General features: G+C 41.5%; 1 protein-coding gene across 1 annotated transcript; it reads right to left on the bottom strand.

Moving 5' to 3' along the window:
• Window positions 1-1,362: 1,362 nt before the first annotated feature.
• On the bottom strand, window positions 1,363-11,628 carry LOC117830483. The gene is made up of 14 exons (XM_034708622.1): window positions 11,515-11,628; window positions 9,916-10,070; window positions 9,573-9,710; window positions 8,758-8,896; window positions 7,564-8,527; window positions 7,353-7,520; window positions 6,526-6,667; window positions 6,300-6,443; window positions 6,102-6,160; window positions 4,841-5,031; window positions 4,347-4,747; window positions 3,904-4,003; window positions 2,496-2,691; window positions 1,363-2,397 (listed from the first exon to the last, which is right to left on the bottom strand). The coding sequence occupies exons 1-14, from the start codon at window positions 11,626-11,628 to the stop codon at window positions 2,261-2,263; spliced, it is 3,048 nt and encodes a 1,015-aa protein (XP_034564513.1). The 3' UTR covers window positions 1,363-2,260.
• Between the last annotated feature and the right edge of the window lie 3,743 nt (window positions 11,629-15,371).

Raw genomic sequence — 15,371 nt, 5'->3', positions numbered from 1 at the left:
ACATTCATAGTTTGATATCTTTCAGACAGTCGTTGAGGAGTGAGAGGTTTGTGGCTGTGTTAGGTGTTACAGGTAGATATAGTTGTGTGTCGTCAGCGTAACAGTGAATGAAATTTTGTGTCTTCTTTTGATTTGGCCAAGGGGTAACATATATAGGGAGAATAAAATTAGTCCTAATATTGACCCCTGAGGGACTCCATAATTTATCTCTGAATAAGTGGAAACATGATCAGAAATGGACACAAAAAACATTGTCAGATAAATAGGAATAAAACCAATTCAGAGCTGTCCCCAATATACCAACCCAGTGCTGCAGCCTCTCAAGCATAATTTTGTGGTTCAGTGTATCAAATACTGCTCTTAGTTCCAGCAGCACAAGGACAGAGCATACACCAGTATCAGCCATTTTTTAAATATAATTTGTCACCTTAATAAGCACAGTCTCAGTACTGTGTTTCTGGCTGAAACCAAACTGAAACTTTAAAAAATGTCATTATGTTTTAGTGCTTCGAGGAGTTGTAGCGAGGCAGTCTTTTTGATTAAGGGACTGTGAGGTTGTCGCTTTGAGGTTGTCGCTCTCAGACTTCAACTTGAACTCTGTGGACATTTCTGAAAAGTTAATTTGTTCATATTTGTTCAGACTTTACGATCTGTGTTTGCTTTTATGTAATTGTTTGATATGAATGTCTGGTATAATCTTGTTAATTCACCTTTTAATCTTTCAGTGTGCAGCACTTTGTGACGTCTGTTACAGAATGTATTTGACTTACCTCATGCTAATTAATTAGCCATTATCCAGCAAAGGAGAACTGGCTTGAAGGGGTTCAGTGTTGATCATGCAGGTTATATTGAGTGTGTTAGCCGTATATCTGCTCTGCAGTGGATTAGGAGCTGCTCTTGGTTGGTTTGACGATCACTGAGCTGGCACAGAACAGCGTTTGGTGGAACCTGGATGAAAACCCACTCCCGTACCTTATCAATAGAGGGTGCTGGAAGCGGACATATCTCAACCCGGATCCATAGCCGGAGAACACATGAGACACCTGCAGGCCATCAGAGAGACGCAGTCAAAAACCAAAATGAAGCTGGACTCTGCTCATCTCAGCACAACTCTAATCTACTCTATTTCTTATGCACTTTTGTGTGTGTTTGTGTGTATGCAGCGAGGGCTGCTTATATTTTATTTTGCAACTGGTGTGGTATGAGGTGATGTTCTATGTATGTTCTTATTGAAAATCAACACAAAATATTGTTAATATTTTGGCTTGAAATTACCATCCCTACATTTAAGTATTATAAATAATATCTCGGATCGAGTTTGTGTCTCTGAGTGTGTAAGAAAGGACGAAACAAAAACATTCATAAATGTGAAATATATCTTTTATTGTTCCATAAAGTGATTGTAACAATGTTTTTGTTTCTAAAGCAAAGTCATTTATAGTTCTCAACATAGTACAGGTAAATACAACACACAGGTAATACTTCCGCTCAGTACAGACGATCCAATCAGGTGAAGCAAAAGAGAAACTCTTCGTCTCGTCTGAGCATGTTTCAATATTGTTATTGAAGTGTATTAAAATGAAAAGCCAGAAGAGTGAAAATTGTAATGTAAATGTGTTCACAGAGTACCTTCACAGACTGAGCCGAGAGGTATATCATGTTGGATTTTACTGCATAGTTTTTTTATCATATTGTACCCTTAAATGTTAACGATTTGATTGCATCGCGTTTTAATGTATTTTCTTATTTTATTTATTACTTGTAACATGGGAACATCATTGAATCATTTTAAACAGTGCCATGATATTTACATTAAGTCATAAGATTCAACATCGACTGAAACACGCGTGAAAACAGTAAAACAAACAAACAAAAAAAAAAACAAGCAGCTGAATGATCGCCCAGCAGCTGCAGTGCTGGAGGATCATTTCAGTGTTGAGTTATATTAAACGTTTCTCTTTTACAGCTTACTCTCAGGTGTACACAACTGCGATTTGGGGTCTTTAACTCATATGTGTAGCTCGACAAACAATCGTTCTCAGTTAAACTTCTGTTGCAAAAATGCATACGCATCCCTAAACAGTTACAAACAGTAAAGGGGTCCATTTGCACATCTCTCAGAACCCTCCATCTTTTTGTTTCTATACCTGTAAAGAAATCCATAAGTCAATACTAATTCCTTCATTTAATTGTGGACTTCATAGATTACACAACACCCAACATCCCTTAACAGACATAAACCCAAAGTGTGATGCTCATCTTATCCTTCGAACGTGAGCAGAGGCTGGTATTTGACCTTGGTTATCTTGGCTTTATAAAGGTTCACTCCACTGATCATACCAACCACTGCAAGAAGACATCCAGCGATGAAAATCAGGTTCAGATTCAGGTTCATTACTGCAGAGAAGAGAAACACAGATCGAGTTTGATCAGAGTCCATCTCCGTCTCAATCAAGGCAGGTGTGCTGTTGAGGAAGGAGTTGATGTTTTCTTACCTGGGCTGTCTGCACGCTCTGCTGATCTTCTCAAGCGCAGAGGACCCTGGGAAATCAGGTGTGCCGAGCTCTGGGTGACGATTTCTCTTCGATTTCGTATTCCTGAGGAGAAAGTTTTGACCTTGCGGCATCCCTGTGCACACCTAGTGTTGGGGTCTCCTGCCTTGCACATCAGGACTGAGCAGCTGATGTAAACCTGAATACAACAGGACATGCTTTCATTATATGAGCAGATAAACAGATTTGACCTAGAACTAGAAACAGAGAGCACATCTCTCCCGGGTTAGCTTCTCCACACTGGCTCCCCATAAAATCTAGAATATAATTTAAAATCCTTCTTCTGACCTACAAAGCTCTTAATGGTCAGGCACCTTCGCTCCCAGCATGCAGGCCTGTTCGTGTTACCTAAAGTCTCTAAAAATAGTATGGGAGGTAGAGCCTTCAGTTATCATGCACCTCTCCTTTGGAATTATCGACAAGTCAGAGTCCAGACACCCTTCCTAATTTTTTTGATAAAGCTTATCTTTAAAGCTGGCTCAGACTTGGACCAGCTCTTAGTTTTTTGCTGCTTTAGGCTTAGATTACTGTAGGCCTAGATTGCCGGGGGGAACTGACACACTGGGATCCTGTCCTTCCCTCTCTCTCCTCTGTCTGCCTGTCTCTTACTTTAGCTCTCCCTGTCCCATTAAAGTTACTAACCATAGACCTTTCTGGAGTCTCGTAGGTTCCTCTGGATCTCTGCTGCTGTGGACGTGCCAGACTCCAGCTGCTACAACTACTACTATCCGTCTCACCACTATCATCTCCCTCTCTCTTCATCTCTCTCTATCCCTCTCTGCAACACGTTCTCAGCAGATGTGTGTCTAACATGAGTCTGTTCCTGCTGAAGGTTTCTGCCTGTTAAAGGAAGTTTGTCCTTGCCACTGTAACTTGCTAAATGATGCAAAGTGCTCTGCTCATGGTGGATTAAGATGAGATCAGACTGAGTCCTGTTTGTAAGAGGGGACTGGATCTGATCATGTCTTGATGTTAGGTCTTTGTTAATAATAGAACATAGAGTACGGTCTAGACCTGCTTTGTTTGGAAAGAGTCTGAGGATAACGTTTATTGGAATTTAGCGCTTTATAAAAAAAGATTGATTTTTGTTTTTTAATGCGTTTTTAAAAAAATTGGTACTGTTGTAGAGGCAGTTGTGCACGTGCAGCGCTTGAGTCCAAGATATGTTTCTCCAATGGTATAATGAAGTGTATCGTATCGCTTAGAGCACTAAGCAAAAATACATACTGCTTTTATCCACAGGGGGCGCCAAAATCAACACAAACTGAAAGTTCCTAACAGGCTTTTAAAACCCCCCCAGAAACGATGACATTTGCAGTGATTCACGCAATTTTAAGCACATTTAATTCACCTGGTCGTGAAAACCGATGAACTTGAAGGCCTCAAAGCTCATCCTGAACTCCCAGGGATGGCTGGGGTTGTGGATCTGAACAGACCGGTCCACTGGGCACCTAGAAACAGAAAATAAAACGATATTGATGATATTGAATGTTGCAGTTGTAATTTTGTAGCTCAAAACAGACACTATTATACCGGCGAAAGTATTTGAAATAATGGCAGAGATAATGACAAAAGGAAAGATTTTTTAAAAAACAAAACATTTCTTAGAGATAACCTGAAGAGTTTGGGAGCCTAGGCATTTAAACAATGATAAAGTTAAATACTGGGAAAAGATGTTTTAAAGCTGTGACTAGAAACAGAATTTTAATTAGTCATAAAACTCAGAAATCATAACGGTTCTAGAATATTTTATTGTGTCTTCTGTTTCCAGTAGAGAGCTTCAATCTCACATACCCGTCCTCAATGATGGAGTAGACTGGCTTGTAGTTTGAGTTGTCGTACGGTGTAGCTCTGCAAGACTCCACAAACAGGACAGTGTTGTTGACTGAAGACTTGGCCTCAATCTGCATGAAGATGCGATTCCCTAGGGTGTACTCCAGAGGGTAGGAGTTGGGATCGATCATGGTCCTGAACTGAGTATCGGGATAAAACTCAAACTTGTATTCGAACTGGCCCATGCCTTTCTCCCAGACTGTGACGCTCTTCCTGTGTGCCAGGAAGTTCTCAGACACCCTCCCTCGTTTGGGGTACTGACAGAAGAACTGAATCTCCAGCAGGTTTTTCCTGGTGATTGAGTCTCTGGGGTTATCAATCGTAGTGATTTCGTTCTTGAATTTCAGGTACTCATCGTCTTCCTGCAGAGTTTAAAGGTGATGCATTCAGTTCTCAAACTGTGATAAGAAAGCAAAATCAGTAATCAACAAAAGAAACAAACGACTCAGTGTTACCTCGATCTGGGTGCCGCAGGCGTTCAGGGGGAAGACAGCGATGATATGAGTCTTGTTGGAGTGAGTCTTCAGGTTGCAGACAACGTTGGAAGGGTCACTGAGCCGCAAATGATCCTCACTGATATGAAAACACATAGCTCTGTCCACTTCCACTGTCATTGTGGACTCTGTGCAGATCACGTGGGCGTCGACTAGAATACAAGATGAAAAATTTTGTTTTTTGTAGTCAGTGCATCACCAGTGTCTGATGAACTGAACAACCTTGTAATGGAGAACCACATAAGGTGGTGGTGAGATTCAAGGCCAGGTTTGCTATAACGCTTGGGTTGTATTCCCTTTTTCATTTGTTATTAGTTGCATTGCTGCAGAATCCGTCATTTGATCTTCTAGTCATAAATTATTAAAGCTGCTTTCAACTGAGCCCACATCAAAAACATAACTGTAAAGATTACCATGTTGTCTTCACAGTTAAAACTTTATAGCAATGAATGAACAGAATGATTTATAGCAAATGGAATATTTTTTTAATGACTAAACTAACTTATAGTTTGTATTTACAATGATTATGAAATAACTGTTAAAGAAAGTATGTCTAATATTTATAATATTTATATAATTCAGTTTTAGATAAAACGCAAATACCCCGTTTCAGGATTTGTATTAATCTATATAATGTTTTTTGGCACATTTAAGCTCCTGTGAGGAGTTGTTATGAAAAAGACAGAAATTTACTGAGATGCCTTTTTATGACCTACAAGGTCAAAAACAATCAGCAACAAAGCTTGCAATATTCATATAGAAATGTTTAGTGCTGGAAACCCCTGCAAGGGGGTAGGCGTTACACCAGACGGCTAACAGCATGCTAAAGAAACAGCCCCTTTTTTGCAGTAAGTGATACATTTTTCTGTTAAAAAAAAGAAACAGGATGAGATTTCTTCTCTGGAAATACCACTTTTGCATGTACAAGACAAGATCAGAAAAGATAAGAGGCGTCACTTTGTCCACTGGGGGCACCAAAATACACAAGTTCCTGAAGGGAGCTTTAACACCTCTACCTCTCTGAACATCATCTTCATACTTTCAAATTATTTATTCTCTTTTTTTGTATGAATTAGTTTTTTTAGTGTATTTTTTTATTAGTTGTGTATTTATGTTTTCAAGGCTGTTTTTTTTGCTCTTTTGTAAAAGAGGCTTGTAGCCAATGCTTAAAAAAGCACTCTCGACCCGGTCGTACACAGGCTTTATATCACGACAGACTCACCTAGCTTATTCCCAACGTCCAAAATGACACACCTCATGTCTGACTGGTAGACGTTTGACCTGAAAAACATTCAATAGCATTAATGTAACACTTCAAGCCTTTTCATTATCATTGCCTTTTTCCAATGATTGATATTGCAAACCTTTATAAATATTGATAACCCTCAAACAGTATCGCTGTCATAAACCAAAGACTCACCCGATCTTTGCTTCCACAACAAAGCAGAGCACGTAGTGGTTTCCCAGGTCATCTTGAGTCGGTGTCCATGTAATGCTAAACTCATCATGAGTGTTCTTGTGCTTTTTGGTATTCTGTGGCCCGCTGATGATGATGTTATCAATTCTGCATGAAAACAAACGTGTTAGTACTAGATGGAATGAAGAGAGTGTTTGCTGTCACATTGATCAGATTGTTTCTCACTTACTTTGAATATTTTGACACTGCTTTGACTCTGATCTCCACTTCTTTGCCGACCTCTGTGTGAATGTGCACTCCATTATCAGGTGTTGGGCTGAGATACTTTGGCAGGTAGTCCCCTGGGAGACATGAGTGAACAGCTCGGTCCACTATAGTAAAAGGAAAGAACTCTTTAATTCTACTTACATTTACAAGCAGAGAAAGTGATCAGTACCTATAGGAAAGTTGATAGTTTGCAGCTGATTGATTAGTACTCAATGACTGCTTTAAGTTTTATTCGCTAGAAAGTAAAATGTTTGCTGTTACATCAGGGTGTAGTCACTAAGGTAAACAAGGTCTTGTTTCTTGTGTTTTCACGAAACAAACTCAACCCACAACACACTTATTTTCTGCTTCTGTTAAGAATGCCAACGGCATAAAATTAATGTTTAGCCTTTACTGTGAATTAAAACGTTCAGTTTAATTTATAACAGGACAATGTTAAGACTGCAACATGAATTTAGAAGTTTAATGTTGATTCTACCCGCAAGAGGACTAATAAGAAAACTGTTACCATGGAAGCTATACCATGAGTGATGCATGTCATATGAATAAATCCCTTTTCGATCAATAATATCCTCTTTAATCAATACTTAGCGTCATATTGTTGGTATTTTTAGTTGTAGCTGGGTTAACAAGTGGGATAATGTACAGAAAGAAGGCAGTTCAGCAGCAAAGAAGAATTCCCTCAGGGAGGACAAGTCACCTTGCCTTGAAAAGAAGAAGCAGCAGCAAGGTTTCATGTAACCAATGTGATAATGTAAAAAAATCAGGTAAGAAGTAAGCCTGACTTACCAAGAAAGGAGAACTGCAAGGGCTGTTTACTGAGAGGGGTTGCTGCTCCAACTTTGGCTGCGTTTGGAGTAGTTGTTGGTGCAGCAGCTGTGGCTGTGGCTTGATGAAAAGTCCTCACTTGCCGCTTATTTCTGTTTAATGTGGGGAGTGATAATGGTGTTGTTTGTGCTTGAGTTGTGGTTGTTGGTGCTGCAGTTGTGGTTGTTGGTGCTGCAGTTGTGGTTGTTGGTGCTGCAGTTGTATGCCACCACCACCAAGGATGTGTTGTTGTTTGTGGTGCAGGTGTGGTTGTATGCCACCACCACCAAGGATGTGTTGTTGTTGGTGCTGCAGTTGTTGTTGTTGGTGCTGTAGTTGTGGTTGTATACCACCACCAATGATGTGTTGTTGTTGTTGGTGCTGCAGGTGTGGTTGTTGGTAGTGTAGGTGTGGTTGGTGGTGCTGCAGTTGTCGTTGTATACCACCACCACCAATAATGTGTTGTTGTTGGTGCTGCAGGTGTGGTTGTATGCCACCACCACCAAGGATGTGTTGTTGTTTGTGCTGGAGTTGTGGTTGTATGCCACCACAACCAAGGATGTGTTGTTGTTGGTGCTGCAGGTGTTGTTGTTTGTGCTGGAGTTGTGGTTGTATGCCACCACCACCAAGGATGTGTTGTTGTTTGTGCTGGAGTTGTGGTTGTATGCCACCACAACCAAGGATGTGTTGTTGTTTGTGCTGCAGGTGTTGTTGTTGTTTGTGCTGGAGTTGTGGTTGTATGCCACCACCACCAAGGATGTGTTGTTGTTTGTGCTGGAGTTGTGGTTGTATGCCACCACCACCAAGGATGTGTTGTTGTTTGTGCTGCAGGTGTGGTTGTTGGTGCTGCAGTTGTGGCTGCTGGTACTGCAGGTGTGGTTGTATGCCACCACCACCAAGGAGGTGTTGTTGTTTGTGCTGCAGGTGTGGCTGTATGCCACCACCACCAAGGATGTGTTGTTGTTTGTGCTGCAGTTGTGGTTGTATGCCACCACCACCAAGGATGTGTTGTTGTTTGTGCTGCAGTTGTGGTTGTATGCCACCACCACCAAGGATGTGTCGTTGTTTGTGCTGCAGGTGTGGTTGTATGCCACCACCACCAAGGATGTGTTGTTGTTTGTGCTGCAGGTGTGGTTGTAGGAGCTTGGACTCTTGTACTCATTGAGATTGGATTTTTGGTGGTCTGAGATCCGTCTGAGTAGCTCAGAGTGATGGGCACTCGTGGGAAGTCCTCCACCATCATCTCAAACCCATAAACCCTTGAGTTATAGCGGGCGCTGGTGTATTGTAATGTGCAGGTATCCTAACAACATGAACATTCAGGTTTAAAGTGATGCACTGTGTGCAGTATTGTACGATGCATTCTGACATTGTGTGTTGAACTAACCTGGTTTAGGTAGAAGCCTGAAGGTTTGTTGCATGTGCCGCACTCTAAATTCGGGATATTTCCGTATCGGCATCGAACCTTGTCACCGTCTGGATCAAAGTGTACCAGCTCGTAGGTCCGGGGACAGTTCTCAGGAGTTCTTGAGTAGACACATTAACAAAAGTCAGTAATGAGAGAGTGACAGTTTGTTGTTGAGAACCCCTAGCATAAAAGAACACCAACCAACAAACAGCGACAAACATCACATAAAGATTGCTAAATGTGACAAAAAATGGCAATATTATCATCTACCAAAGGGGAGCCCGACAGAAAAGGTTTGGGAAAAGAGATTGGCTCAAGTAGCAATCTTCAATGTTGAAAATATAAGCCAATGTGGAAGTGTGAATAAAAAAACTGCACTCCCTGGAGTGTCTCCTTGAGGCTGTCTGCAAAGCCAAGGAAACCCCAAAAGGTCCAATGTGAAATTGAACAGCTTTACAGAATGAAGCATGTCTACAGCCTGATTCAAAAATGGTTTGGTGTGCATAGCTTATTGCCTCATTCATGCACACTGTACGGGGGTGGGGTTGCAATGAGTCCCTTAAGTATACAGACGGGTGGGCATGTTGTATCTGTTTGCCAGGAGGATTTAAGCATGCCTCAGATCCACCTCTTCATCAGTTTCTAGGTTAACTCAAAGGTAGCTGGAGTCAGCTTTTCCTATGTAGCGAACGCCATCATCAGGCTTCCAAACCCGTCTTCAGAAACCAATGGGTGATGTCACTGACAGACTATTGTTTAATCCTTACCCCTTTACCCTAACAATGGGGACTTACCGTAGTAAAGGTACAATGCCAAAGTCTGGGGATTTGTTTGGTTCTTTGGTGTCAGATCTTGTTCCCAAATCAACATTAAGCATAAGCCTCCAGTTGTTGACATTGTTAACTGTCTGGATCCAACAACAGCCTCTTACACTGGTTTGTGAGAGAAAAAGACACGGCAACAAAGACATTCAAATTCTTCTTCTTACATTTTCATATAAATTGGCGGGCAAATAAAATGACATGAGAGGAGATAAAATCAGCAGCAGAACATACGTACAACAATCAAAAAGCTCACCTCATAGTAAAAGGTTTGTCACCAGAAACATGTCTTGTTTGGACAGATTCAGTTTCACACCAAAGATTTTCATACACGGGAGCGTTGGTGCTGCTGTCGATTATCGCTTTGTTTTGATAGGAGTTTTGTTGTACAGTGCCACAGTCGCCCGACAAACAAGACCAGTAGTGTGTGTTCTGGCAGTTGTCATAGACGTCCCTGTTGTAAAAGTGCACCTGTGAAAAAAAGCAATTTTGAGGTTAGAGGTGGTCGAGAAACAGGTGTGAAATAAAAATTGCAAAACAATTAGATTATAACTTTTCAAAGCAATTAATTTAAAGAAAGGTCAATCAAAAACAGAGGCTCATTCTGGGCCCCCTGAAAGGATATCACTTTGAGCCCCACCACCACCAGCTTCTATTACAACACCTCCAATACACGTCTACGTGTAATATACATTTTCCCAAGAGACAAAGGATGATATTCCAACATCTGCTATAGGCCTATGCATTTTAACAAACACCTATTTTACACAGGAGAAGGGAAGTGTAGAGTACAAAAGAGGATTAGGGACACTAAAAATAAATTTGGGAGGACGAATGAGCAAAAAAATTATATGTTCTTTTTCCAATTCTGAGATTACAGTCAGAATTATGACTTTTTCTGTCAGAGTTATGACTTAATGTCTGAAATAAAAAAAGTAAAAATACATCTTTAATGTTCCAGGGGCCCTAATCCTCCTCCGCAGTAGAGAGGTACATACACTATATCAGTAAAAACAAAGTAAACAGGCTGCTTTATGCTTCGAGTAGCAAGGGTTACTTCATTCAAAGTCGACCCAATACCTTCAAAATGTGACAAAAATAAACAGTTTAGAGGAGATGTTTTTGGTGGTGGATAAATATTGCATCTCTCTGAATGACGTAACAAAGAAGAATATTTTGGACCTGCTCTTTATGCAAAGTATCCTGAGAGAACTTTTGTTCTGTGAAGTTGTTGCTGCTGTGAGGCCCTTCTCCCCATATCACCAGAGACTTGTGGTTAATGTAAGGTCTCTGTGCCCCCTCCCTCCTCCCCTGAGACAAAAACATGCATGCATGCAGGACGGTTGTCTGGATGTCTGCAGTGAGAGCGAGACTAAACAGAGTTGCAAGCTAACTCTTAAAACTTTACAGTCCTCAGGTCAAATATCACAATATATTGAGTATATTTGATAAATCACACACGTCTACTTTGAGGTTGTTCAGGACGATGTCACTGTTTTGGATTGTTGCAGATAATAAAAGACACAAGTTGGCCTTAAGCCAGCTTATTTGTTCACTCCCATGTTGATAAGAGTAAGAAAAACTTGATAAATATCCCTTTGAAGAACGTTAAGCAAGAAGGAACAGTTACAGAAACAAAAATGGATACCAAATCATTTATAAGCTCCTCTCTGCTCTTGTATCCTCGTTAGAAAAACATGTTTTTTATTCGGAAAAAAAAACCCACTATCAAAACAACAAAATCTGCAACTGACGTGACTGAAAAGTTTTGTATATTTCATCAGTATAATCAAACTCCTAACTGAGACGATAAAATGAGAAGTGATTCCCAGAGTGCGACAGAAACCTTAGCACACAATGATGAACAGCATATCTGCACATTTTGACGAGTTTCAGTTACAGTTTATGGACTCACTTTGTATGTCCCATCACGGTTTCTTCCTTTGTAGGCGTAGCTCGTTCTTCCTCCCATGTGATGCGAGGCAGACGCCAGTGAGACCAGGAGTAGGAGCACCAGTGTGGAGGCCATGATGCTCAGACTCTGCTTCAGATTCTCTGTAGCTCAAATCCAACCTGCAGCATCTTTTATAGTGCTGCAGGCCGGCCCCAGGCCCTGTTGCAGGCTGACAGGAATGAATGCTATGTGTCAGAACAACAGGCCAGCTGCAGAACTGGTTTCAAGGAATAAAAAGATGGGATTAATTACTGAAGGTGTGTTTTTGTAAATGCCTTGTTTTATAGAGCTTCTAGTGAACGCTTGGCACGGTGAAAGAACATAACATGTCCAACAAAGATATTGTTTGTCATACAGTTCTCACTGCAAATGTCAAGAAAATGAACAAAGTCATTGAAATGTTTAATAATAATAATAATAATAATAATGCCTAAGTTTTATATAGCGCTTTTCAATAACTCAAAGACGCTTTACAAGAGAGACAATAAATAAATAAATACAATAAATACATATAAGACAAGCAGACGACAAGGGAAGAGGTGGAATAATTAATGTGTGGGGAATGCCTGTTTGAAAAGGTAAGTTTTTAACTGTTTCTTAAATGAATGAAGTGAGTCAGAAGCACGGATGTGTGGGAGGAGAGAGTTCCAGAGGGTGGGGGCGGCTATGGCAAACGCCCGGTCCCCCAAGGTACGGTGCTTGGATTTAGTAATGGGAGTGAGGAGGTTGGAGTCAGAGGATAGGAGGCGGCGGGAGGGGTGGTAGTACTGGAGAAGGTCAGTGAGGTATGGGGGGGGGGGGGGGGGGGGGGGGCAGGTTTTTGAGGGATTTGTACGTGGTGAGCAGGATCTTGAAATGGATGCGCTGTTTTACGGGGAGCCAGTGGAGCTGTTGAAGGACAGGGGTGATGTGGTCTCTGGAGTGGGAGTGGGTGAGTAGCCGGGCAGCAGAGTTCTGTACGTATTGTAGTTTTTGTAGATGGGAGGAGGGAAGACCATACAGGAGGCTATTACAGTAGTCGAGTCGTGAGGATATAAAAGCATGAATTAGGGTTTCAGCAGCGGATTTGGAGAGAGTGGGACGGAGGCGGGCGATGTTGCGGAGGTGAAAGAAGGCAGTTTTGGTGATGTGACGGATGTGGGGTTGGAAGGAGAGAGTCTGATCGAAGATGACGCCAAGGTTTTTGATCTGAGGGGAGGGGGTGACTGAGTGACCGTCTATGGAGAGCTTGAAGTCCTGGGCGGAGGGGAGGAGGGATTTGGGGCCGATGATGATGATGATTTCAGATTTGTTACTATTGAGTTTCAGAAAGTTGGTGGTCATCCATGATTTTATTGCAGATAGGCAGGTGGTGAGTTTATACTATATTGAATCAAATGTGCAGTATGTGGTACGCATTTTCAATATGATTCATCTGAGGTTCAAGAGGAACTAATCAGAAGAAGGACAGCAGAGTCAGATTTCTTTAAAGTACAGGATGTGTTGCTCTGAAAGGAAGCAGCGGGGGTCGTCTCAGGTTGAGGAGTGAGTCATTGCCCAGAGTGTAGGAGTTCAAGTATCTTGGGGTCTTGTTCACAGTGAGGGTGCCGGCTGGGCCCCTCCCTTCCGAAGTTTTCCTGGCACGTCCAACTGGGAGGAGACCCTGGGATAGACCAAGAGCCTGCTGGAGGGATTATGGATCCCGTCTGACATGGGAGAACCTTGGGATCCCCCAGGAGGAGCTGGGGATCATTGCTGGGTAGGGATGTCTGGGCCTGCTTCCCCCAGATGGATGGATGGATGAAGGACAGGACAGGAGATCATATTTGTCCAGATGTAAAATATGAATTTGAAAGGATGAATGGTTGTAACGATTTTTAATCAGGTATTATTGATAAATCTTAATTTGGCAACGTTTAATTGGTAGAGCTCAAGTTGGTTTGTGAACAACAAACAAGAAACAGTCTAAGAGTGTTGTGCGTTTCACACATCAACATTTCAGTTTTTTTTATAACAGCAGTCTTTGTTTTTCTCCTTTGTGTCTTTAAAAGTGGATCAATTTTAAGGATGTTTGTTTAGCTAAATCTTCTTACCTCTCCCATTTCCTTCATACCTACACGTCTACCCATACTCTCTGGTCTTCCTCCTCTCTGTACATCGTGTACTATCCAAATTATCCATGACTCTGACTCTCTTCCAACTTCCAAACCTACCATTTCAGGATTGCATATTCATTATAACCACGCCATGTACAGAACAAGACCAGCTGAGCTAAAAGATTTACATCTTTGTTCATAGGAGGGTAAAATCAACACAAATGGAAAGTTCCTTACAGCAGCTTTAATGAGAGGTTTCAGGTAACTCACCTGTTCTCAACAGTTACTGTAAGTCTGAGGCAAAACAAGCCAAATCTACAAGGAAGTAATACACCTGAACAAAGACTGAGAACGGTAAACATATCTGTGTTACTTCTTCTAAGAAAGACGACACTACGGTGCAGCTCACTGTGTTGTGTGTAAGCTCTGTGAGACCGTATTAAAACACGGCAACAATACAGTGAGCCTACGCCAACATTGGAGCCGACACCACGCCAAGGTTATACAACTTGTGGAAAAACCAAAGCCAAGAATGCAACTTCTCAACTTGTTTTTCTGCAAAGTCAGACTCTGCATGCACAGAAGATATCAGAGTCTGTGGCGATCATCAGCTGTACGGACCTACGTCCTCACAGTGTCATTGAGAACGAGAGCTTAAGAAGGTGGTACACACTGGAACCATGAAAATATTTGACAGAAGTTGCTGTTAAAGAGCTAAACATGGAGGCTAAGGAAGCAGTCAGCGAGTCGTTAGAGTCAGCAGAGAGAGAGAGATGGCGTGTGATGGTTGGACTTGGCCCCCTGCCCTGACAGTCCTACCTTCTGACACAGTAAAATATAAAGAGCTCAGGTAGTTGACAGGAATGCTGATGACTACATTGGTTTAATAATCAATTATCAAAGTAATTTAATAGATGCAACAGGCTCATAAGCTGTTATTATGATGCTTGTTTTGGTACACCGGGGACTAATTTCCTAGTGATGCTGGGAAGAAGAAAACGCCCACTTTGTCCTCTCGGAGGCTGCTGTCCAAATATCTGAAGCTGATGTAACTTCATTGTTGAAGTACATTGCTCTCAATGAGCCTCGTTCACCAAACGTACTGAAGAAGAATTTGTTCTTAAAACACATCAAGTTTTTAAGATTCTGACATTCACCAAAGTTTTCTTTTCGGGGATTCAAGGGCTGATATGTCTGTGCAAAATGATCAAATACTGTAAATATTGTAAATGCCTTGTTTTATAGAGCTTCTAGTGAACGCTTGGCACGGTGAAAGAACATAACATGTCCAACAAAGATATTGTTTGTCATACAGTTCTCACTGCAAATGTCAAGAAAATGAACAAAGTCATTGAAATGTTTAATAATAATAATAATAATAATAATAATGCCTAAGTTTTATATAGCGCTTTTCAATAACTCAAAGACGCTTTACAAGAGAGACAATAAATAAATAAATACAATAAATACATATAAGACAAGCAGACGACAAGGGAAGAGGTGGAATAATTAATGTGTGGGGAATGCCTGTTTGAAAAGGTAAGTTTTTAACTGTTTCTTAAATGAATGAAGTGAGTCAGAAGCACGGATGTGTGGGAGGAGAGAGTTCCAGAGGGTGGGGGCGGCTATGGCAAACGCCCGGTCCCCCAAGGTACGGTGCTTGGATTTAGTAATGGGAGTGAGGAGGTTGGAGTCAGAGGATAGGAGGCGGCGGGAGGGGTGGTAGTACTGGAGAAGGTCAGT

Source organism: Notolabrus celidotus, chromosome 18 (genome assembly GCF_009762535.1).
Source record: "Notolabrus celidotus isolate fNotCel1 chromosome 18, fNotCel1.pri, whole genome shotgun sequence".
NCBI classification, from domain to species: domain Eukaryota; kingdom Metazoa; phylum Chordata; class Actinopteri; order Labriformes; family Labridae; genus Notolabrus; species Notolabrus celidotus.
Note: the sequence above shows the minus strand (reverse complement) of the source record. Positions and strands in the feature narration are given on the sequence as shown.